Source organism: Muscardinus avellanarius (genome assembly GCF_963383645.1).
Source record: "Muscardinus avellanarius genome assembly, chromosome: 12".
Taxonomy (NCBI): domain Eukaryota; kingdom Metazoa; phylum Chordata; class Mammalia; order Rodentia; family Gliridae; genus Muscardinus; species Muscardinus avellanarius.
In genome coordinates, this window is record NC_137798.1 from 279,652 (window position 1) to 306,343 (window position 26,692).

General features: G+C 35.6%; 1 protein-coding gene across 1 annotated transcript in view; it reads right to left on the bottom strand.

Moving 5' to 3' along the window:
* DPH6 (diphthamine biosynthesis 6) overlaps positions 1-26,121 on the bottom strand; it is a gene marked incomplete at both ends in the record, with an annotated part of 193,480 nt that extends 167,359 nt beyond the window's left edge. The window contains 3 exons of the mRNA XM_080706910.1: positions 18,035-18,228; positions 22,644-22,738; positions 26,099-26,121. Of these exons, the coding sequence (XP_080563036.1) occupies positions 18,035-18,228; positions 22,644-22,738; positions 26,099-26,121 (312 nt within the window). The remainder of the gene's footprint in view (positions 1-18,034; positions 18,229-22,643; positions 22,739-26,098) is intronic.
* Between the last annotated feature and the right edge of the window lie 571 nt (positions 26,122-26,692).

The following is a 26,692-nucleotide window of genomic DNA, read 5'->3' on the forward strand; positions in this document are numbered from 1 at the left end:
AATCCTAAAAGAATACAAAATAAATGTTAATGGAAAAAGCATATATTATTTTCATATTTTATATGAATATTCAGGCAAGGAAGATAACTATGTTTAATGGGAGTCAATCAAGGAAACTCTCAAGGTAACATACAAAAAAGAATTGGAAAGGAGAGATTATTTCTGACTAAAACATAGCACTTAGGCAAAAAAAAAAAAAAGACATGGGTTATATGAAGAAGAATAAGTTCTGATAACAGTCTAGTGGAACATAGGTCTCATGTAGATGATTCTTTGCCATATTTGGATTTACCTCTTTATCTCCTTTTAAAATAGCCTATGCCTCACATTAGTACCACAGGAAGCTAGACAGAATATATAAATTATAGTCATTTCTTGTAAGCTAAATTATCTGACTGGAAGTCTAAAAAAATGGAGGACTAAAAATCACAGGCAACATATTCAGTAGGATTAATTTAATCTATAATATAAATTTGTTCCCATTAAAATTTTTCACAATTTGAATGATTACTCATCTTTTTCTTCTCTGCGTTAACTTACTAATAAAGCAAAGAAGAATTACACTCATCTAATGCTCACTTGCAGCAACTACTTAATATTAATATCCTAATGAAACTGTGTATGCAATGAAAAAAAATGACTTCTTTACTGGTTTATTTTGGAAGCTAGAGAAAAAGAAAAATACCTGAGTTTGACATGAGGTTAACAGGATAAGAAAAAATACATAAATAATTTTTCTTCTTAAAAACCTGAAAAGGTTCTCATTGTTCTTAAAAACAAATAGAATAAAAAGAAAGATATATCCATATTTTATAGATGGAAGGACTGAATTACAAAGGAGTGTATTTCATAATTTCTCTTATAGTCTAAGATTTGTAAGGAGTCCTATTTGAAATAAAAAGAATGAAATACAATCATTACTCCCAAATTACTTACAGTCTATAAATAAAAATCTATAAGTTTAAGTAACTGCAAATATCAAGACAGATTTAGTACTATAAGAGAACTTTACAACTTTATATGAATATTCAGGCAAGGAAGATAACTATGTTTAATGGGAGTCAATCAAGGAAACTCTCAAGGTAACATACAAAAAAGAATTGGAGAGATTATTTCTGACTAACACTTAGGCAAAAAAAAAAAAGGACATGGGTTATATGAAGAATAATAAGTTCTGATAAGAGTCTAGTGAAACATAGGTCTCATGTAGATGATTCTGGGAAAAATAGAAGCTAAATTGAGGTCACATTGCAGAGCTCCTAAAAGATCAACAGATAGTAAGAATTAAAGTTTTTTGTTTTTTTTTTTTTGGTACTGGAATAGAACCCTTCCTCCGGGCTACACTCCCAGACCTATTTTTATATTTTTCTTTGAAAACAGGGTCTCTTAAACCAGCGAGGCTGGCTTCGAACCTGCACAATCCTCCTGTCTCCGCCTCCCAAGTGCAGGGATTACAAACCTGTGCCACCACGCCCGACAGAATTAAATATTTTTGCTGAAGAAAGAAATGAAATTGTATTTACACGTTAGAAAGATCAACTTCACAAAAGACTGCAAGATAAATTATAGAAGCTGAGAGACTGGAGATGCCACAAGTACAATGTAAGGGGCCAATTAATTTATAAACATAAAGTTAGATTTAATCTGATATATTGCCCCAAAGGCTTTAGATCCTATTAAGACTTTATATTTTGCTTTATTTACCAGTAAACAATTTATCTGTATAATTATAATAGCTAAATTCCATATACATGGGTTATTATGTCAAAATCATCTTTTTCTTCCTTCAGTGCTACATTAGGTACTTTAAAGATTTTTTTTTTGGGGGGGGGTCCTGGGGGTGGAACCCACGGGCCTTCTTCCTCTGGGCTATACTTCCAGACCTACTTTTTATGCTTTATTTGGAAACAGGGTCTCACTAAGTTGCTAAGAGTCTCATTAAGCTGCTGAGGCTGGCTTTGAACCTGCAATCCTCCTGTCTCAGCCTCCTAAATACTGGGGTTATAAGCATGTCTACCACACCCAGCTAAGATAAAATATTTTATACTTCATATAATTCCATGAAGAAAATGTTGAATATTCAATCTAAAAGAACTACAAAAAACACAACTTATTAAGAGTTAATCTTAATTAAACAACATAAAATGACATGAAGTACCTTTTATACCACCTTATACCACTTAAAGAGACAATAGGACAATATAAAATTTAATATTTATAATATATAGCTGTCATAATTTAGTTTATAAGTATTACCTAGTAAAAGCTGTACAAAATAGGTATAAAACTATCCATTTTCTATGTACCTTATTAGACTTTCTATTTAAATATCATTAGTACCAAGTACCTTATATGGACTTGCTATTTAAATATCATCATCAAGCCCTATCAATTTCTCTTCAATGGCCCCTGTTCACTTTTCCCATAGCTACTCCCCACTGAATCATAGAAAAGATAAACAGAAAGAGTATATATGTACATGGGCAATACATACACAAATAATGATACCAAGTGGCAAAGTTTAAAGTTGAGGAGACAGAATAAGACTTGCCAAAATAAAGGAGCTACATTTTCTAAGTATTAGGAGAGTTCTATGAATGAAGACCCTGGACCTCGGGTAAGCTTAGTAACTATAAAAATTGACAATTATGGTCCAGCATTTTATTTTCAAACAGATCTTTTGTGTGTGTTTTTTCATGCACAAGTATCTTCAACATCTGAGAGGGCCAGACATGGCACAGCCTTAATAAAGCAGTGCCCAGGAGTGAAAGCAATACTGGTCTGTTGCGATGCCAACTCTTCCTTTCTGGAGTCCAGAATCAGTGCTAGAAAAGCATTTGTTGGTTTAATGCCCAAAATCTTTGGAATTGACAGGGCTTACAGAAAGCTAGACAACACTGAAGATCCAGGAACACTCTGTATAGTGTTAGGTATTTGTTTAATTAGCACTGTGTCTGTATCTTCCCTGCAAATCTGAAAGGCATGTTATATGATTCTCTTACCCCTAATAATACCTCTGAATTGGTCTCTAAGCCACAGAAAGATCTAGGGTGTGTTCCTCCTAGATATGAAATGAAAAGAGATTCACAAACCTTATTTACCATAAGTTTTTCTAAAATAGATACCAAAATAATTTATAAGTGTCTTGTTATTAAATAGACTGAAGCTGCAAATTATTTTTAGTATATATAGTACTTATACAGGATACCTTATTTTGAAAACTTTCACTAAGATGCCCATTCCATTGAAGCTTCTAGGTGGAAAAACAAAAATACAATCAATCTATCACTGATTTTACATCACACATTGAACAATGTGGTGGGGATAACCCTGCATTAAAATTATTAGATAAAATATAATTTGACAAATTTTGAACTTAACTACTTTGTTCAAAAATTCTTTTAGGGCTTCCATGTGCCCAAAATTCTACCAGACACCCATATACAAAAAAGAAGAGCACTGAGCATGTTTCTGAAGGTCTCAATTCTAGCAAAACACAGCCACATAAACAATCCTAAAAATAAATAAAAACGGTAATAGATGGGAAAACAGGAAGGAGGTAAATAAGAGTGGTTTCACAAAAGGGTCTGCGGTGAGAAGCAATTTTTCAGAAGAAAGAAACAAGGGTCCAGAAAAGCACAGTTAAAGACTCATACATTTAAAAAAAGCCCAATCTTTTAGAAATCTAATTATTTCATATAACTTAATCCCACAGGCTTGGATGGAAATGGCAAGATCAAATTCATAGACTAGCTAAGGCTTATTCTTAAAGCGCCTTTTGTATCAAGCTAGTATGTCTGAACTTTATCTTAATAGTGGGATATTTAAATATTTGTACAGATCAGCTGACAATAATGTTGAAAAGAACTGGTTGGAACATAGGACAATACTGAAATCAAGTTGATTAGTTAGGGGATTCTTAAACAATACCCAAGAAAAAGTGGGTATTAGAATTGAGCCAGAAAGTCACATTTTAGAAGTCATAACAGTGTTATCAACAGGTTCTAGAGAGCTAATGGTAGTTAGCGAGAAGGAGCAAACTGTGTTAGTGAGGACCACATTTTGACTTAGGTAACTGGATAAGTGATGATACTTTTAACAAAGAACAAAGTATAGGAAATGAGACAAGTTTGAGTATGAAGATAATGAATATGCTTTGAGTTTACCATGACTAAAGGGTTTAAAGGTAAAAAAATCATGAGCAACTGAATATACAGATCCCAAACTATTATCTCACGGCTGTGGCCCTAATTCTCAACAATTTTTGAAAAAATTAAGAAGAAATGGAGGGACGAAGGAAGAAAGGGAGGAAAGGAGAGAATGGAGAGAAGACTGGAGAAAAGACAAAAAGGTAGGGAAATAGTGAAAGAAGGATCATCTAGGATGGCTACCAAGTTTACAAAAAGTTGGAATATATTTTCAGAATATGTGCTCTTTGCCCCTGCCACAATTCACCCTCCAACCAGCAACAGTATGATTCATACATGGAGTCACAATTCTCTCACTCCAAGAAAATGTTGTCCCAGTAATCATGACTTCATCTCTCACTCCAGATATGCTCTAGGCCTGCCAATCAAAGCACAAACATCTTCTCAAGACAATGACTGGCCCATGGAAAATACAAGTCAAGCCAATGAGGGACAATGAAATGTAATGGGATTTTCCTTTTGAGCTATTTAAGAAAACTAGAGTTGGTTTTTTTTTTTTTTTTTAATTTTACTAAATCTGAACCAGGAAAAATGTAAACTGATAGCCATTCTCTTAGCTACAAAGGTCTTGACTGAGAAGAGTGACAATTGAAAGGAAACCCTAGAAAGAGAAACAGGAAATGAAACAAAATTAAAAGCTACACTTTGAGTACTTTGATCCTATATGTAGTTTACATGAAGCCAAACATCTTTACATTATTATCAATAATTTTTTTTCTAATTAAAACCACGTAAAACTCTAAGCAATAAAAATAATGTAGCAATTGATGTTTTCTAAAAACATTACATTGTTATATTTTTTTAAAAATGAGAAAAAAAAGGCAATAGTTCATTTTTATTTTATTATTTGAGGATTTTTTTTTCAGTACTGGGGATCAAACCCAGGTGCACTCTACCTCTGAGCTATACTCCCAGTCCTATTTTTCATTCTTTACTTTGAAACAGGGTCTCACTGGGTTGCAAAGGGCCTCACTAAGTAGCTGAGGCTGGCCGCAAACCCCGATCCGCCTGTCTCAATCTCCCAAATGCTGAGATTATAAGACTGCACCATCACACCCAGCTTATTCTTTATTTTTGAAACAGGGTCTCCCTAATTTGTGAAGGGTCTAAGTAGTTGAGGCTAGGCTTGAACCTGCAATCCTGACTCAGCTTCCCAAATACTGGGATTACAAGAATGAGTCACCACACCCAGCTACTTGAGAAATTTAAAGTCAGTATCAAAATAAGAGAACTAATGAGAAAAAGAACATGAGCAAAAAAAAGTAAATATTTAAATTAGGGAAGCATGTTAAATATACTCACTTAAAATGAAGTTAACACAATTTTTAAATTATGAGATTCTATTAAAATAAAAACAAAGGTAAAACCCCTCAAAAACATGGAGAAATAACGCTCCCTAGTTTGGACATATTATTATTTTTATTTTTTTTTTTTGGTATCAATTCTTTTTTATGGATCTTAAATAAGCATACATATACAAATTTTTTGGAGAGAAATACTGAGGATTGAACTAAAGGGCAGTCTACCTCTGAGTTACATCCCATTCTACTTTCTTGTTTTAAATTTTGGAACAGAGTCACTAAATTCTTTTTTTTTTTGCCAATTTATTTTATTTTATTTATTTTTATTTTTATTTTTATTTTTAATTGGTGCACTGTATTCATACATCATAGTGGGATACATACTTTTGTAGACATACATGCACACATTGCCCAGTCAGTCCCCACCCGAACCCCACCCCATTCTCTCCCTATCCCTCCCTCCCATGCTTGGCTTAGTGATTGACATCTAATATTATAGCAATTTATCAAAAATTAAAAATGATAATCTCACATAACAGTTTCATTTGTCTGATACCAAGCTTTTGATGACTTAAAGATAACATTTCAATATTTCTTTTTGCTTTCTTTCTTACCAGAGAATCTATTTTTTCTATTTTTTAGGTGAAACTATCATATATTTATATATTTATTTTTCAGAAAAAAAAATCTATCCTAATATGGAATATGGACTCTAGGTACCCACAACGATCTTGAAAAAGAACAAAGCTAGAAGATGTATATTTTTTTATTTCAAACCATATAAAGCTACAATAATTGAAACAGTGTAGTACTATTCTAAAGGCAGATATATAAACCATTGGAGTTAAATCAAAGCCTAGAGCTAAATTCTTCCCTATATTGTCAAGTTATTTTTGACAAGGTTTCCATGAACATTTGGTGGGAGAAATAATAATCTTTTAACTAAATATTGTTGAAACATAATAATTACATGGAAAAGAATAAAATTGGGCCCTTACCTAATCCCATATACAAGTATTAACTCAAAATAGATAAAAGACCTAAATATAAATCTTAAGACTATAAACTTTTAGAAGAAAATCTGGGTCATAAAACCTCACAACATTGAAATTGGCAGTGATTTCTTGGTTATGATTTCAATGGCACAGGCAACAGAAGAGTATACAAACTCCCTAAAAAATAAAAAACATATTGTATATCCAAAGACAATGTAAACAGAGTTAACAGTTACTAATAGAATGGGATAAAATATTTCCAAATGCTATATCTGAAGGTATATTAATATTCCAACTAGAAATCCTAAAAATTAACAACAATAAAGGCAAACAATACCCTTTACAGATAGGTAAAAGACTAACATAAATAATGAATCTCCACAGATAACCAATCTTAGTTGTCTGTTGGATGGAAAATCTTGTTTCTCTAGTTCTGATGTGTGTTACCTATTTCTTCTTTGTAGTTAATCTCTTTGAGTATTTTCTCTAGTGCTGGTTTTGAAGACATAAATTCCTTCAGTTTCTGTTTGTCATGGAAGCTTCTTATTTCTCCATCTAATTTGATAGAAAGTTTTGCTGGGTAGGAAATTTTTGGCTGGAAGTTGTTTTCTTTCAAAATTGGGAATATGTTACTCCAAGCCCTTCTGGCTCTCATAACTTGGTTTGGGAAGTCTGGAGTGATTCTAATTGGTTTGTCTCTGAATGTCACTTGGCCCTTTGCTTTTGTTGCCTTTAAGATTCTCTGCTTGGCTTCCACATTGGTCATTTTGACAATTATGTGGCGTGGGGATCCTCTTCTCTGATCCTGTCTAAAGGGAGTTCTATACGTTTCCTGGACCTGTGTATCGACCTCTTGCTCTATGTCTGGAAAATTTTCTGCTATTACTTCCTTGAAGAGATTGTTGAGCCCTTTGGTTTCACTTTCTTTTCCCTCCTCTATTCCAATTATTCTTAGGTTAGCTCTCTTAAAATGGGCCCATATTTCTTCAATATCAGATTCCTGCTGTCGGATATTTTTTCCTAGATTAGAAACTATGCGTTCATTTTTGGAATGATCATCTTCTAAGAGCGAGATTCTGTTCTCCATGTGTTCTAATCGGTTGTTTGTGCTTTGAATTGAGGCCTTTATTTCATTAATTGCATCCTTTATCTCTTTTTGGCTCTCTCTGAGTTCTTTTCGAAGCACCTCTATTATTTCTACAGTTATTTTCCTGATTTGATCTTCTAGAAATCTCTGATTTTCTGTTTTACCGGGTTCTGATGTTGTGGGGTTGTGAGCATTCATTGCTCCAGTATTATTCCTCTTTCCCATGATTTCGGAAGTTTGTGCCTTCTCTGGGTTCTTCCCTTGGGTCACTATGACTTCACTTAAGGTGCTCTGGATCTCGAGTCAGCAGTATCTCAGACCCCACTACTCCTTTACTGGGTTGTATCACAGAGTCTCCCACCCAGAGAGTCGATAGAGGCTGCTTTAGACTGTGGGGGGTGCCAGGTTGCACGTTCTCCTATGGTGTGATATCACTGCCACCGCCCCTCTCCCACTGGGTCAAGTCCCAGTGAGTACAGTACTGGGATTTCTCCACTGTGGCCCACAATTTTACTCACAGTTCTTGAGTAGGCAGATGTAGCTGTACTGAATTCGGTGAATTCGGTGCTGTTGCCGCCGGTGGCAATATGGCGCCGCTGCTACGCCCTCGGCTATGGGGCTGGCGTTTTTTTTTTTTCTTGGTTTTGATTTCCACTCTGAATCCCTGCAGCGTGTGCTGAGCTCAGCCACTGGGAGCTTTAGATGCCCTCTGCGCCGAGAAATCCCACCTGGCTGTTCCGCAGTGGCTCCCCTTGGCTTGCTGTGGCCGTCCCGTGAATTCGCTGGTGCCGCCAGCAGTATGGCGCTGCTGCCGTGTCCTCGGGCGTGAAGCCGCGTCCTCGGGCGTGAGGATCTCCTCTGTGGCTCTGTTCTCAGTCCGCTTTCTCTCTGGAGCCTGGTGATGTTGTTTTTTGGCTTTGAAAGGCGCTGATTTTGTGGTAATGGAGATTTGTTGTTAGCGGGGCTCTTAAGAGCCCCGCTTTTCTCGGTCGCCATCTTCCCGGAAGTCTTAGTTTGGACATATTAGAGAAGACATAAGTCCCTTCTCTTTCTGTGCTTGGCTGATCTCACTTAACATAATGTTCTCCAGATTTTTCCATATTCTTGTGAATGCCATGATTTTGTTCTTTTTTATAGCTGAATAAAATTCCATTGTGTGTATTTCCCATAACTTTGCAATCCATTCGTCTGTTGATGGAGGCCTGGGTTGGTTCCATATTTTGGCTATTACGAATTGTGCAGCTATGAACATAGGTATGCCTATGTTACTGTAGTTCTCAGATTTCAACCCCTTTGGAAAAATACCCAGAAGTGGTAGAACTGGATCATATGGTGGATCTATTCCCAGTTTTCTAAGAAATCTCCACAATGATCTCCATAGTGGATGAACTAGTTTGCACTCCCACCAACAGTGTAAAAGAGTTCCTCTTTCCCCACATCCTAGCCAGCATTTGTTGTTATTTGATTTCTTTATGCTTGCCACTCTGATTGGGATTAGATGGAAAAAGACTGCATTTTCAATGAATGGTGCTGAGAGAACTGGCTATCCATTTGTAGAAAGATGGAACTAAATCCTTACCTCTCACCATGCACAGGAATCAACTCAAGATGGATCAAAGACTTAGAAATTAGACCAGAGACTATGAAGTTATTAGAGGAAGTCATAGGCTCAACACTAACTTTCTCAACAAGACCTCCAGAGCCCAGGAAATTAAAACAAGAATTAACAAGTGGGATGGCATCAAACTAGAAAGTTTCTTCTCATCGACGGAAATCATCAAAAACCTAAAGAGAAAACCTACAGAATAGAAGATCTTTACCAGCCACCACTCTCATAGAAGGCTAAAATCCAGAATATACAAAGATATCAAAAGACTCTACATTAGCAAAACAAATAACCCAATCAAGAAATGGGCAACTGAACTGAATAGACACTTCAAAAAAGAATAGATACAAATGGCCAAAAGATACATGAAAAGATGTGCTACATCATTGCCATCAGGGAGATGCAAATCAAAAGTATGCTGAGATTCAATCACTAAATTTTAGAGAAAATTCAGTAAGTAGAGAGTTGTACAAAAGAACTCTTACAGAAAGTAGAAAAAACAACAGATACAAAAACTGTAAGAAAAGACAAGACACATGTAAGAGCACCAGAAAAAGGAAAAAGAAACAATCAAAAGGAACAAATTAACAAATGAATAAAGAAAGAGGAGTTTCCTAGGGCCAAACTGTGACTGACTTTATACCTGCCTATCCATGAAACATCAATGATACAAAGAAGACAGAGATGTGTTACTAAGTAAGAAATAATGGAAGAGAAGGAGAAGCATCCTTCTATGTTCAATATGTCATTATGGTAACATTTTAGTATACCAAGCATAAAGACACAATCTTAAAAAGTTAACAGAGAGGAAAAACAGGTCACATAAAAAGGAACAAAAATCATAGTAACATCAGCAAATGCTGGAGAAACATGAGTGGCTTTTCTAATGATTTGAGAAAAAACAACTTTTATCCTAAAATTCTAAATTCAACTAATATATCAATAAAATGTTATGGTAATGGAACATTTCTAAAATTCAAAGATTTGAAAGCACCCTCTCTAAAGAAGTTCTTTAAACAGATTCCAATGAAATAAAACTGAAATAAGAAGACATCTGATCCAGAAGGAAGCAGCTTTAATCCAGTAGCGAAAGAAAGAATATGTTGATCCTTAATTATGTTTTCTATAGACATATGATATTTATATGTATCTCTGAGTAACTGTTACATTGTTTACATGACTTAGAAAACTCAGGCAAAATTTGAAAAAAATCACTATATTATCAGAAAATGATACAGGTAATCTATATGTCAAATTAAACTACTTGAGAATCTAAGTTACATTTCAATGCTATAAAAATCTAAAAAATAAAGAAAGATTAGTCACCTAAAACCCAGAAATCTGACATGAAGTAGACATTAAGAAATATGGGCCCATGTTAAAAGAGCTAACCTAAGAATAATTGGCATAGAAGAGGGAAAAGAAAGTGGAACCAAAGGGATTAACAATCTTTTTAAAAAGATCACAAAAATTTCATAGAACCCCCTATAGACAAGATCAGAGAAAAGGTTCCCCACATCACATAATAGTCAAACTGACCAATATAGAAGCCAAAAAAAGAATCTTAAAGGCAACAAAAGAAAAGACCAAGTGAAATTAAGAGGCCAACCAATTAGAATGACTCCTGACTTCCCAAACAAAGTCATGAAAGCCAGAAGGGCCTGGAATAGCATACTGGAAACTGAAAGAAAGCAGCTTGCAGCCAATAATTTCCTACCTAGTAAAACTATCTCTCAAATTAGATGGGGAAATAGAAATCTTCCACAATAAAGAGAAGCTGAAGGAATTTCTGTCTTCCAAACCAGCACTAGAGAAAATACTCAAAAAGATTAACTGCAAAGAAGAAATAAGTAATATACACCAGAACAAAAGAAACATGGATTTCTATTCAGCAAACAATTAAGCAAAGAACAAACTCTACCTCAAACAGAAGTTAAATCTCAATATGTTAGGAATTTTAAAAAATCATCTCTCAATAATCACACTAAACATAAATGGCCTCAACTCCCCAATAAAAAGACATAAAGTGGCAAAATGGATTAAAAACCAGAATCTACCTGCTGCCTACAAGAAACATATATTACAAGTAAAGATAGCAAATTTAATGTAAAGGGCTGCAGCAAGATAATCCATACCAATGGAACTCAAAGAGAAGCAGGAGTAGCAACTTATAAGACGAGTTAGACTTCAAACCCAAGCTTAGCCAGGCATTGTGGTGCACGCTTGTAATATGAGCGCTTCGGAGGCTGGGACAGAGGATTGCACAGGTTCGAAGAGAGCCTCAGCTATTGAGTGAGGCTCTCAGCAACTTAGTGAGACCCTGTTTCCAAATAAAGTATAAAAAAAATAGGTTTAACAGGAGGATCGCTCTGGTTTGGAGCCAGCCTCACTGGCTTAAGAGACCCTGCTTCCACATAAAGTTAAAAAATAGGTCTGGGAGTATAGTCCATGGGAGTGTAGCCTGGAGGTAGAAGGGCTTCCAGGAACCCCAGTACAACCAAAAAAATAAAAAAAAATAGGTCTAAAAGCCCCTGGGTTCCACCCGCAGTACCACACACACAGGCACAAAAAGACCAAGCTTATTACAAGAGAAAAGGCAGGGAATTTTTTACTGGTAAAAGGAAAAATCCAGCAAGAGGACATAACAATAGTAAACATTTATGCCCCAAACATAGGTGTAGCTAACTTTCATAAAACAAACTCTTTGTGACATTAAGTCACACATAAATCCCAATACAATAATACTGGCAGACTTCAACACACCTCTCACACACCATTAGACCGATCTTCTAGACAAAAGGTCAGAAAAGATGCCTAAAGAACACCATCAGCCAAATGAACCTATTAGACAAATATAAAATATTCCACCCAACTACAGCAGAGTTCACATTTTTCTTAGCTGCTCACGGAACCTTCTCCAAAATATCCTGGGCCACAAAGTAAGCACTAGCAAATTCAAAAAATGTGACATACTCCCCTGTGTCTTTTCAGACCATAACGGAATGAAACTAGAAATCAGCTATAAGAAAACCCAGAGACAGCACATAAAAGATGTGGAGACTGAACACCACACTTCTAAATGAAGAATGGGTCATAGAAAAAGTAAGGGGTGAAATCAAGAAATTTCTAGAAACAAATAAAAATAGAGATATATCAAAACCTCTGGGACACTTTGAAAGCAGTATTAAAAGGAAAATTCATAGCACTGAGTACTCACATAAGAAGAGAAAATCACCAAATAAATAACCTAATAGATTCCAAAATGAAGTCTATAAAAACTTTATAGAGGAGCTAATCCTGATACTCCTCAATCTATTTCATGAAATAGAAAAAAAAATGGAACTGTATCAAATACATTCTATGAAGCCTTAATACCAAAACCAAATTAAGACAGCTCAAGGAAGGAAAACTATAGACCCATATCTTTGATGAACTTGGATGTGAAACTGCTAAACAAAATACTAGCAACATCAAGAAAATCATATACCATGACCAGGTAGGGTTCATCCCAGAGATGCAAGGCTGGTTCAATATACAAAAATCAATTCATGTAATTTATCATATAAACAAGACCAAAGAAAGAAATCACAGGATCATTTCAACAGACACTAAAAAAGCATTTTACAAAATCCAGCATCCATTTATGATAAAACACTGCAGAGAATCAGAATAGAAGGAACATATCTCAACATCATAAAGGCAATCTACAATAGGACCACAGCCAACATCATATTAAATGGGGAAAAACTACAAAAATTCTCCCTAAGCAGAAATAAGGTAAGGATGTCCATTATGACCACTTCTTTTCAATATAGTACTTGAAACTCTAGCCAGAGCAATAAGGCAAGAAAAGGAATCAAAGGAGTACATATAGGAAAAAAAGAACTCAAACTTTCACTATTTGTAGATGACATGATACTAATAAGACCCAACAAACTCAACCAAATGCCTAATAGAACTTATCAACAAATTCAGCAAAGTGTCTGTATACAAAATCAATTTTTAAAAATCAGAAGCTTTTCTGTATACCAACCATAAATCTACTGAAAAAGTATTCCAGAAAACACTTCCACTGAGGATTTACCACAAAAAAAAATAAATAAATAATACACTTAGGAATAAACTTAACCTAGGAGGTAAAAGACCTCTACAAAGAAAATTATAAAACATTGGGGAAAAAAATCAAAGACCTTAGAAAATGAAAAGATCTGCCATATTCATGGATAAGTAGAATAAATATCATCAAAATGGCCATACTTCCAAAAGTGATCTATACATTCAATTGTAATACCCATTAAATTACTAAGATCTTTTCTTACAGACATAGAAAAATCAGTCCTTAAATTCATTTGGAACAACAAAAAACTCAGAATAGCCAAAGTAGTTCTCAGCAACAAAAAAACATTCAGGAGTAATCATAATATCTGACTTTATACTACAAAGCCATAGTAATAAAAAGAGCATGGAACTGGCAAAAAAACAGACACACACACCAGTGGAGCATAAGACTCAGAAACAAACCCACACACGTATAGCCAATAAATTTTTGAGAAAGGGGCCAAAAACCTACCCTGGAAAAAAGATAGCCTGTTCGACAAATGGTGTTGGCAATACTGGTTAACCATATGAAGAAAAATGGAAATAAATTCCACTCTCTCACCCTGCACAAGAGTCAATTCAAAATGGATCAAAGACTTGGAAAACAGACCAGAGAACTTGAGGATCCTTGAAGAGGGCATAGCTCCAACACTGCAACATATAGGCCCAGATAAAATCTTTCTCAACAATACCCCAAAGGCACAAGAAACTAAAAGGCAAATCAGTATGTTGGATTGCATTAAACTGAAGAGCTTTTGTACAGCAAAGGAAACTATCAAGAACCTCAACCAAGAGCCAACAAAATGGGAAAAGATTTTTGCCACCTATTCCTCCAATAGAGGACTAATATCTACAACATACAGAGAATTCAAGAAACTCAGCACTAAGAGAAAACAAATAACCCAATCAAAAAATGGGTGAGTGAACTAGACACTTCACAAAAGAAGAAATTCAAATGCCCAATAAATGCATGAAAAAAATGCTCACCAGCATTAGCAATCAGAGATGCAAATCAAAACTACCATGAGATTTCACCTAACTCCAACTAGAATGGCAATCATTCAAAACATAAACTACAACAGATGCCGGCGAGGATGTGGAAAAGTGGGAACTCTAAAAAATTGTTGGTGGGATTGAAAATTAGTGCAACCACTATGGAGGATTATCAGAAGAATGGGAATGAACTTACCATATGATCCAGCAATACCACTTCTGGGTATCTACCCAAAGGAATGAAAACCAAACTATCAAACTAATGCATGCATATCTATGCTCATAGTTGCATAATTTACGATTGCCAAACTATTGAACCAGCTGAAATGTCCATCAACAGATGAATAGATTATAATACTATGAGATATGTGCACAATAAAATTTTACTCAGCCATAAAGAAAAACACAATTACATCATTTACAGAGAAATGGGTGGAAATCAAGGATATTATGCTAAGTAAGATTAGTCAGTCACAAAAAATAAGACATTGAATCCCTAATATGCAGAACTTAGTGAGAAAATAGGTCATAGGAGGAACTCTAGATGAAGAAGGAGATTCTATAGATGAGCAAATAAGGTGACCTAACTGAGGGGATGAGAGGTGGGGAAGAGGGAAATTCTCTAATGCAATTGATGTACTTTAACAAACATATCAATGTTAATCACTAAGCAAAGATGAGAAGGAAGGACGGGGATGGAAGAGGTTGGAACTGGATGGGTAAGGGCTAATTGGGTGATGTGTGCATGTATGTCTCCACTGTCTTATATCCCATTAATATAAATGAATACAATGCACCAATAAATACATTTTTTAAAAAAACAGAAATTTTTGCAAACATCATGAAATAAAAATTCTAACTATGAAAGTCATCTGGTGATCTGTGAAACAAAGACTTATTACATTTCTATTAGTTTTCATAATTTCTATAATGTAGAAAACATAATTCTAAAAATTATTCTAAGTTATCTCTTATTTTCAGCAATTAGTAAATTAAAAACTTTACAAAACAGAATATTTCCTAGTAAAGAAAAGAGCTCTACTATTTGGTAAAGAAGAAGAAGAAGAAGAAGAAGAAGAAGAAGAAGAAGAAGGAGGAGGAGGAGGAGGAGGAGGAGGAGGAGGAGGAGGAGGAGTAGGAGGAAGAAGAAGAAGAAGAAGAAGAAGAAGAAGAAGAAGAAGAAGAAGAAGAAGAAGAAGAAGAAGGGCTATAAGAAATACTGATGTACATGTAGAAGTCACTGAAATGCAACCTGCTATAAATAAATGCTTGAAATGAAAATAATGCTCTCAATATTACATTATTATCCAAAGAAGTAAAATGAAGTTCTATCTTATTCTTAGAATAATTGAAGAATCATTTAAAAAAATATTACTTTTCTAGACTAGTTTTAAATCTATAATTATTCAATTATTCTTTAAAATATGTAAGACCTCTACTGGAGTCTACACCAGTATTTCATAAATGGATTTAACTATAAAAGCCTAGATATATAATCTCTTCCATAAGAGCAATATTATTTTTGATATTTATGTCCTTAAAATATTCTATAGTAAAATTATTATTTCTACACAGGAAAAGAAGGAACTTTTTAGTCACAGACAATTTGATAACATCTCTTTAAACTCTATAATTATCATGTATGAAATTCCAAAGCAGTTATCAAGATTTAACATTAGCATTAATTTATGTCCTGTCGGTTACTATAAAGATATCCAAGGTATCCATTTCCCAAAGACGGCACGGATCGAAAGAAAAATTTTTTCTTAATTACTGCTAATCTGCCCATTTTTAATTAAAATGATTAGTAATTTAGTATCTTTTCCTTTCTCAGAGGCAGTTATACCAAGATTTTGATTTTTAAGCAACCCAATACTTCTAATGTGAGTTCAATTTTTTATAGTATTAGTTTATACTACACATTTACTGTCCAGTTTCTGTCCACCTTGAAGAAGAAATTTTCCAAGTGCAGGATTTGCATGCAGTATTTTACAGCTCAAAATGAACAACATCAAGATCGTAACTGTACCATTTTGGAGAGATGATTTAAAAGAAGACATATCTTTCCCCTTGTTTGATAATCAAAATAGCTATAATTAGTTTCTATCTTCTCTGTGATTTCCTTTGAAATGTATACATTTGTTACCTATACTAAATTATAGAATCATTGTTTTTCCTATCAGTTTTTAAGTAAAAATAAAAATCATCTTTCATAGAAAAAGAAATATTCAAGAAACTTTAAAAGAAATATTTAACAAACTTTAAAAGAATTTAAGTACTTCATGTGCTTTTTAATCAAAATCTTGAATTGATATGCTTTAATCAATATTAAATATAAAGTAGCAATAAAGTCATTATTTGAGACTAGAAAATTCTCATGACACAGGTTCATAAAAAAATTCTGAAAAGATTGAACTTATTTGAAGTCTTCTTTCTTGGTAGAGGAAGAGGCAGAAATCTCTCTTCTTTTTTCTTGTGAAAATATGGTAAAACATGCAGGAAATATTCGCTTAAATTCCCTATTTCATGATTTGAATGTAGCTGATTGAATAAAAATTCTTATCTTAGAAGAACAAGGAACTGTATGCAAATATGTTTGCTACCAATGATAATGAAAATACAATTGCACAGTACAAAATCATCTCCATTAATTCACTTTTTGAGTACCAAATCATCTTCATTAATTAACTTTACTAAGTATAGTCTACCTACTAGATATAAGAGCCCTGCATTTCTCTCCTAAATTTTGTCTACTGAAATTAATGAGTACATAATGGCTGACAAACTTATATACAGTGACTTAAGTTTTAATCCATAATTCTTCCATCATGTTTAAGCAAGGCTTAGCATCTCTTACTTTCAGTCTATTTAATCTTCATTTGCCAGAAAGATCTCATTGGACATACATAGCAGTACTCTACCACCCAACAGTGCCATCAGGTGCTATCCCCTTGACTGTTCACTTTCTTATAGTAATCTTCAACACAAAGCATGTTATCTGTTTACTGCCTGTCCTCCTTCTACTAGGAAGTGTGATCCATCAGAACAGGCCTTTGTCTGATTTGTTCATTGCCCTTATCCCAAGTGTTTTGCACCATGTGCCAAACACAAAGCATATATGCAAACAATATTTGTTCAAAAAATAGCCATCGATATCTTAAAGAAAACTTAGTTAAATCATTTGACAAACCTCAATGCCAAACTCTACCAAAAGTATCCTTTTAGATACCAATTAGTAGAAAGGCATAATAACAGGATTTTAAAAATATTTTTATTGGTACATTGTAATCATACATCATGATAAAGTTCAGAATGACAGAGGCAGGCATGCACACAGCACTTTGTGAGCCTCCCCACTCTCCCCCAGCTCCCTCACCATGAAGAACATTGAGACTGGCACTGGTAAATTTGTGTATGTACATCATGTCCACTGAAATGTTTTCTTCATCAAGTCTCTCTCCTCCCTCACTTAGGCCCCCTCCATCACTCCACTAGAGTTTCTCCTCCTTTGTCAGAGTCCTTCCTATAGCCCAATTTCTCCCTAGCTTCCACATACGAGAAAACATCCAGTATTTCACTTTTTGAGTCCTACATTCATAAAATGGTAAAATGATAAAACGATAAAATATTCTTTCAAAGAATAGTTGGACTATTAATAGTTGTAAGTTATTTATTACTAGTTTGGTAAATTAAATTTACTAAATTATATAATAAATTTAAAAAATACAATTGTTCACCCAACATACCTTAACAAGTTTCAAAAGCTCATAGAGATCTTCAACTTCATCACCTTCACATTTGGTGTACACTTGTCCTGTATCCAAGCTCCTTCCCCTTATGGTTCTTCGGTAAAGTGGTAGAGCCATTGCTTCTGCATATAAGTCAATGGCATGATGACCCACTGTCTGATACATGTAACTATCCAGTTCATCAGACCCCACTGCAACAAGTAAAGTGAAAATGACCGGTAAACCAAAATGAAAAAGAAAGTAGATTTGCAAGCCCATGTACGGTTTCACTGCTTAAAGAGTAAACACTGAACTTAAAGGCTTCCTATACTCTATCTCTCTGCAGTTATATAGTAAAATAATATATAAGAATTAGCACATTTGTCCATTGCTGCATCTCAGATCAGCTCTAATTATCTCCACTGCTAATTATAAAGTTATTAAAAAACTAAATACAACCTTTGATGAGAAGAGTATGTACTCAATAAATTCTGATTAGTTTATTCAATTAAATATTTTATTATAGAAATATTTTAAAAGCAAGTCAAGGTTATTCACAGTCATTTAGTTATAGAAAAATAAAAGCCTTCCTTAATTAAATATCCCCTTATTTAATGTGACATATATTTGTAAAAAAATTAGATGTCCTTGGTATATTTTATACCCAGTACTTAAAGAAAACATATAAATTCAATATTGATAATGCAATTACGAATGAGTACAGAGAAACATAGTATTTTAAGCTAATCAATAATACAACCACTGGTTGTCACAAGATTATTCAAATATCAATATGGGCCAGGTGTGGTGGCGCACACTTGTAATCCCCATGCTTGGGAGGCAGAGACAGGAGGATCACGCAAGTTCGAAGCCAGCCGCGCGCGCTGGCTTAGGAGACCCTGTTTCCAAATAAAAACGTAAAAATAGGTCTGGGAGTGTAGCCCGGAGGTAGAAGGGCTTCCAGGAACCCCAGTACCACACACACACAAAAAAATCAATATGGGTAAAATATACAAAACAGAGGCATCACATCAGATCTTATGGTGATATAAATGAACATAGAAATAAACTAGAAAAATTTTGACCTCATAACTATTTTTTTAAAAAAATAATGAATATACAAAAAGATTATCTACAAAGATCACATGTTTTATAATGGATTAAAAATTATGGTGTTCATATAATAAAAGATATAATGCCAAACAGATGTCTCTGCCATAATTTTTTCCCCATGATATGCTTTTAGGCCCCCAACAAGGGAAGCGAGTATGAACTTTCTATCAAGTTTTTTGATCCACTGAATACTTAGATTTCATGGAGGTATTTATGTCCAGAAGACATGTAGGAAACACTATCATAGAATAATATTTAAGGACATAAAAAATGCTATGTTAAGTTAAAAAATAAGAGGTTACGCAGGGCATGGTAGTGCACGTTTGTAATCCCTGTGCTTTGGAGGCTGTGACAGGAGGATCACACAGGTTCCAAGCCAGCCTCAGCTACTTAGTGAGGCTCTCAGCAATTTACTGAGATACTGTTTCAAAATAAAATATAAAAAAAAAAATAGGTCTGGGTTGTAGCCCAGAGGTAGAAAGCCTCTGGGTTCCACCCTCTGTACCACCAAAAAAAAAAAAAAGAAGAGGTTACAAAATAAATTGACACATGTGTATATGTGTGCATATATGCCAAACAATCCCAGACTTTTTACTCAATGTGAAAATATCCCATAAGAAGAAATGAATAATGATATTGTAAGTATTCCTTCAACTATCCAAAACCTTATCACATGCCATCTTATCCTGTTTCGTTAGGTTTCTGATCTATGTATCAGATTGGCTTCCTGCAATTTAGTACTGACATTATTACAATAATCTATCTTACTCCTGGTCTCATTAGGAGGTATAACAAATATTACCTAGAAACCTTCCTCATCTCAAAGATAAACTGGCCCATTAAATGTGTTAAGTGTTAAAGGATACTGACATATAATCAAATACATTTAAAGAAATGTTGAGCTTAGCAAGAAACATTGTGAAGTTAGCCCAGGTGTGACATTGCACAACTGTAATCCCAGGATTTATGAGGCTGAGATAGCAGGACTGCAAGTTCAAGGCTGGTACACAGTAATATAGCAAGATCTTATTTCAAAATATGAAATAGAATGGGCTGGGAGTGTATCTCAGAGGTAGAGTACCCCTGAGTTCCAGCCCTAAGACCAAAAATAAAATTATAATTAAAAGTTGGTTAGCTTCAGAAACTTAGTAGATGATTTTCCTTTAAGGCACTATTGAGTCCTAACTTATATTAATGGAAGCAAAATAACAACAACTGGAATGAGACCAAGTAAAACCAAAAGGTTCCACGGTTGCTTGAAGCACCATAATTAACACGCCACAAAAGTTCCTCTGACAAATTTAAAGAGATATTTTTGTAAATTATTTGACAATTGCACATGATCCCCATTGATGGGAATAAATTTCCTTTGAGACTACCTACTGAAAACTCAGTATCCTGAATATATTCTAACCAACTGTGCTCTAGAGTGTAGTCATCACTAACACTCATTTCTCACTGAGGTTCCTTTTACATCATGTTTGGGGTGGGGGATCACTCAATGAAACATTCAATAATCCCAACTTCCTGCTGACTTTAAATATTAGCTAAACTCTTTCACCTACCAACCCACAGCAACCTATTCTCTTGTCCAATTACTATTATTTAAGCTGATTTTTTCTAGCTTTTTACTTCACGATCTGCTTAGTGAAATTTTCATCATTAATATTCTAAATAAATGTCTCCATTCCACTAATGTGTATACTTTAAAGATATACTTCAGCCAGGTGTGGTGGCACATGCTTGTAATCCCCACACTTGGGGGGCTAAGACAGGAGGATGAAGCCAGCCTCAGCTGGTTTAAAAGGCCCTGTTTCAAAATAAAATATAAATATAGGTCTGGGAGAGTAGCCCGGAAGTAGAAGGCCCCTGGGTTCCATCCACAGTACCACTTAAAAAAAAATAAAAATAAAAAAAAAGCCGGGTGTGGTGGTGCATGCTTGTAACCCCCAAGCTTGGAAGGCAGAGACAGGAAGATTGTGCAAGTTTGAAGCCAGCCTTGCTGGCTTAAGAGACCCTGTTTCCAAATAAAAATATGAAATAGGTCTGGGAGTGCAGCCCAGAGGTAGAAGGGTTTCCAGGAACCCCAGTACCACAAAAAAAAAAAAAAATATATATATATATATATATATATATATATATATATATGACTCTGTACAAGACGAAGAGAGTAATTCAAACAGAAAAGCTAAAGACAAGATAGAAACTAAAGAGAGAAAAATTCTAATTATATATTATATAAACAGCTATTTTTTTTTTTAAATACTAAGACCTCTCAAGACTATTTAAAAGATTTGTTTCCCTGACTGGCCACAAGCATTAAGAGAGTTTCTTTCCTTTGTAAGAGCATAAGCTTAAAAAGAGACTTTGCTTCTTCTTTTCTAATGCAGAGGTCACAGTACAGTTGTCACTCACTCTCAAAGAGTTTTCTGTTATTTAAAGTTGGAACTAGAAGGTCCTTGTTGAAATAACTCACTTTTAAAAAATTAGCTAATTTTTTAAATTTACTGATTATCAGAATCTCAGCACAAATCCTGGAGTATGCATTTTTCCCTGACTCTCTATTGTTCTATTTCTTCCTATAAAATACTTCTAATCTCTATCTTACCACATCACTTCCAACATTACATTTCCTTCTGTGTCTTGATCACAGGAGAAAATTCAAATATCTGAAATAACTGATATTCAAGTAGGTTCATTATTCACTGGTCCACCCAAAATCTTTGCATGAACTAACTTCTAGCAGAGTTATACCCAGGTACTGAGGCATACTTAAAGGAAGATACAAGATATAACCTCTCTTCTGAAATTTATAATCAGTCTATTTATGAATACAGAGGACAAAGAGGAAATGAATGGAAAACAACTATCAATGATATAAAAACAAATAGACTGGCAACCATGGGAAGGAAAATAGGAGAAAAGGAAGAAAGCAAGCAAAGAAGGGAGGGGGGAGAGAAAGAAAGAAGGAAGGAAGAAAGAAAAATATTTAGTGGAAGATTATAATTTCAGCTCTCCAAGACTGTGCTATTTTACTTTGAACAAACAAAATTCTGAGCTTCAGTATTCCTGTTTGTTAAGATACCTTTTTTTATTTTATTTTATTTTATTTTAATTTTTGGTGGTACTGGGGGTGGAACCTAGGGGCTTTCTACTTCCAGGCTATGCTCCAAGACCTATTTTATATTTTATTTGGAAACAGGGTCTCACTAAGTTGCTGAGAGCCTCACTAAGTAGCTGAGGCTGGCTTGAACCTGTGTGATCCTCCTATCTCAGCCTCCCAAGCGCAGGGATTACAAGTGTGCGCCACCGCGTCCGGCAAGATGCCTTTTTCTCAGAGTTCTTATGAGGACTAAAGGGTAAATGAAAACAATGCTGAACGCTATGCAAAATCTAGCATCTAAAACGGATAAATATACATAAATATTCCTTTGCTTACTGCATATAGTAGAGTGCAATTATGAAGTTGAGGTTCAGTCATTTAGAGAACTTCACAATAAAGACACACACTGACCTTGGTTTTCATTTGGTCTTAGATTGGCTAAAGCAACAATCTGATGCCCAGCAGCAATGCACTGCATCATATTATAGCAGCTGTCTTTCCCACCACTAAAAAATGAAATGGAGATAAAGAAAAAAAGATGAATATCAGTTACTGGCCATTATTCAACACAGAGTAAATAGGTATCAAAATGGGACATATTACTTACTCAGCTTTTTAGAATATATAAAGGGTTGTTTCAAATTTAGACTGTAGGAAGATACACATTAATTTCCTGATTATAAGCAAACTGAGCAAATGAATCTGAATGTCTAGAGCTGCTACTGTTAAGAGTATGCAAAATTATATACCATTTTAACAAAGAACATTCTAAATAAAGTATGCTAACTCTTTGGTTTGCACTTTTACTTAATGTACAAAATGCTTTGCAAATTAAAAAATATTTAAACTTATAAGGGGCAAAGGGAAGTATAAAATAGCCTTTGCTTCCTTCTCCAGATTCACATATTCTCCCAAGTAGGTCTTTTACAACTTCTCCTATTGAACTCATTGTTCTATTACCCCGCCCCCCGGCTAAACAAGAAATTAATTCTATCAAATATTAAAGTGGTACACACTTGTAATCCCAGTACTTGGGAGGCTGAGATAGGAGGATTCGGTTTTAGGGCCAGCCTCAGCTACTTAGTGAGGCCCTCCACAATTTAGTGAGACACTTTAAAATTGAAGAATAAAAAATCTGGCTGGGGTGGAGCTTGGAGGTAAAATGCCCCTGGGTTCAATCCCCAGCACCCCACACACACACACACACATATGTTGAAAAGAGGGCATCCTCAATAAGAATTTATCTTTATAATTTAATTTAAAATATCTTTTTATATTTGAAAAATATAAAATTTGAAAATATAAATATTTGAAAAAAACATTTCAAATATGGTTTCGAAGTATCATTTCCTAAGCTGTGCTCTACAGAACCTAAGTGTCTAACAAAATGTTAGCTGACTACTCTTCAATGGCAAACAACTTTGGGGGAAGACTGACAACTTTATTCTCCTTTTTAAAACTCCATGAAGTACTTAAGCACAGTCTATCTTCCAGTAGACACTGTATATCTGTCAGTTACATTATCTGTGGATTCAATCAATTAAAAATATTTGAAAAAAAACCTGCATCTGTGCTAAATATATAGACTTTTTCGGTCATTATTGTTATTTAGATTATATTGGGCATTTTTGTGATTTGGAGTATACAGGATGATATATGCATTGATTATATTTTATTTTATTTTAATTTTTACTTTTATATTTATTTTATTTATTTAGCCGGTCTAGGAATGGAGCCCAGGGGCATTCGACCTCCAAGCTACACCTCCTGCCTTATTTTTTATTCTTTTTTTTTTTTTTAAACAGGGTTTCATTAAGTTGCGGAGGACCTAAGTGGCTGAGGCTGTCCGTGAACCACGATCCTCCAGTCTCAGCCTTCCGAATGCTGGGATTACAAGTATGTGCCACCACACCCGGCTGGTTATATTTTATATAAGGGATGTGGCATCTACAGGTTTTGGTATCCATGGAGACTCTGGAAGAAATCTCCCATGAATACCCAGACCCAACTATGTATTTTAGGTGAGAAATCCTACAGTCAAGAGTTTATTCCAATTCTATAATACTAAGCTAAGTTACTCTATATTCTTGGGTTTATATGCTTCATTTAAAATTAGAAATGACCTATCTAGATAATCCTCAGGAGTTACTCAGCTATTAAACAGAATAGATTACTTTTTACATATTAAGATAATATTCCATTATCTAAAATATGGAAGAATGTTTATTTTATTCCTTAAAACATACACACATATCCTACCTCTCTTGGTCATATACATACATACACTTGCAAATAAATTCAGTATTCAGAATTAAATGTATATTTATATAGAATATATAATTATATATAATATGTGTATGTATTAGATAATTCATAGGCATATATATAAGAATATGTGTTCATATTCATATGCTTCTGTATTCATACTTATAACATTATTTCCTAACATTTATATAGCTCTTAAGGTTTACCAAGAATTTTCCAACATTGCTTGTTTCAGTAAATTAATTACAAAAGTAATAAATGCACAGAATCTTTAGTGTAATGGACTATAGCAATCTTCTGTCTTCCCCTCCAATACTTCTAAGTACTCTTTACTTTAAGCCTTAGACTTTTGCCAAACTGAATGAATGTGAATTTCTCAAATGACAACCACAATGTTTAAAGCTTAATCATTCCCTTTAGAGGAAATGTACTGAATAACAATTATTTTTGTGACAGTATTCTTTCCTAAAATGCCACTGAAGTAAGAGGAATTGGAATATTGCATTCCCTACAGAGAAAATCAAGTCTTTAGGTCAATACTGCCGACCACTATCAATTATCTAGGAAACTGAATTAAACGCTTATAAAATCTTCAATATAAGAGCATGAAACTAAACATTTAAGAAACCTTCCATGTTTTTACAAATGTCAGAGTATCTGTGCTATGTATCTCACTCAGACAGTTTATTCTGGTCCAAATCTCCTAAAACAAGGTATTTTAGTTTACATTTTCTTTTTAATATTGCTAGTGTGTTCCCTCCTTCTGCCTCGTTATAGATTATTAACACATTTTAAATGGCCTGACTTTAGTTCACTTTAAGATTTAAACACCAAAATATGATGGGTTACTACATATTTCAAATACCTTTCATAATATGGACGATCTTAACATAAGGTCGCTAAAACAATTATGAGCGTGAGGAAGTGCAACTAGACCTAGCATAAAACTGGGACAATTCCTCTTCCAAAACGGAAGGCTTGCCCCCTGTCCCTAAGTTCCCAAGCAGCTGGATGCCTGAAGGTCAGCCATGGGGTCACAGGCCTGTAATACCAGGCCTTGGGAAGCTGCCACAGGAGGATCATAGTCAAGGCCAGCCTTTTAGCAAGGCCCTCAGCAACTTAGTGAGACCTTGTTTCAAAATAAAACAGGGCTGAAGGAAGAGGTGTTCATTAAGCAATGCACGTCCTTCTGGCCGAGCCACACAAACTGGGATGGAAGAGGAGGAAGCGGGATCTCACTGGGAGGGAGGCAGAATTAGTAATAGCCGAGGACTGGCAGACAGCTACAGGGAGCTACTGACGCGAACTAAGGCACGCGGGGAAGAAGAGCGGAAGGTACTGAGTGGAGTCAAATGCTGGCTTTTAAACCTCGTGGCTCGGGAGAGCTTTTACAGACCCCGAGAACGGGACCCTGGCGTGGGTAATCGTCAAAGAGCCTCCCCGGGGGATGCTCGAGTGGCGCCCGGCAGAGGCCGGACGGTGCGGGTGCAGGGACCGGGGCGCCGAGGGGCCGCCACCCCGGGGCGCGGAGGGGCCGCCCGGCCGGGCAGGGCCGGCAGGCCGGAGGTCGGCGGGGGACGGAGGCGGCGGCGGCGCGTTACCTGATGAGGGCCGCCACCCTCATGCTGGCGCAGCGTGCGCGTGCGTGCCCTGGGCGTGCGCGTGCGTGCGTGCGTGCGCGTGCGTGCGTGTGCGTGCGTGCGTGCGCGCGCGCCGCCCGGCTCCCCGAGAGGCCTGGCCGGGGTGTCCGCGCCTCGGCCTGCCCGGCCGCGGCTCGGCCCTGTGGCGGGCACAGCCCGGCCCGGAGAAGAGCGACGATGGGGCGCCACCTCGCCGCCTACGGAGGGGCGCGGAGGCTCCTGTCAGGGCTCCTGTCAGGGCACAGGGTGTGTTTCGGTAAGGGCAAGTTTAAAGTCACCCCGGATGAGCCGTGAACCCCTGCAAGGTGAGAAGTTTGACCTCGCCAATCCCTCCACCAGCCCGAGATACGAACAGAATACTTTAGCTATTAGCTTTATCTCCTCTGTCCTCTAAACTTGTCCAGATGTGAAACTGAACCTCCTTGGACACCAGATCTGGGGCAAATCCCAGGACCTAGCACCTACTCTGGTTTTTACTTTGTCTAACTCAAAAGCTGGTGAGGGTATTAAGACTCATAATCAAGCATTTGCCTTGCAGAAAGAAAATCTGACCTC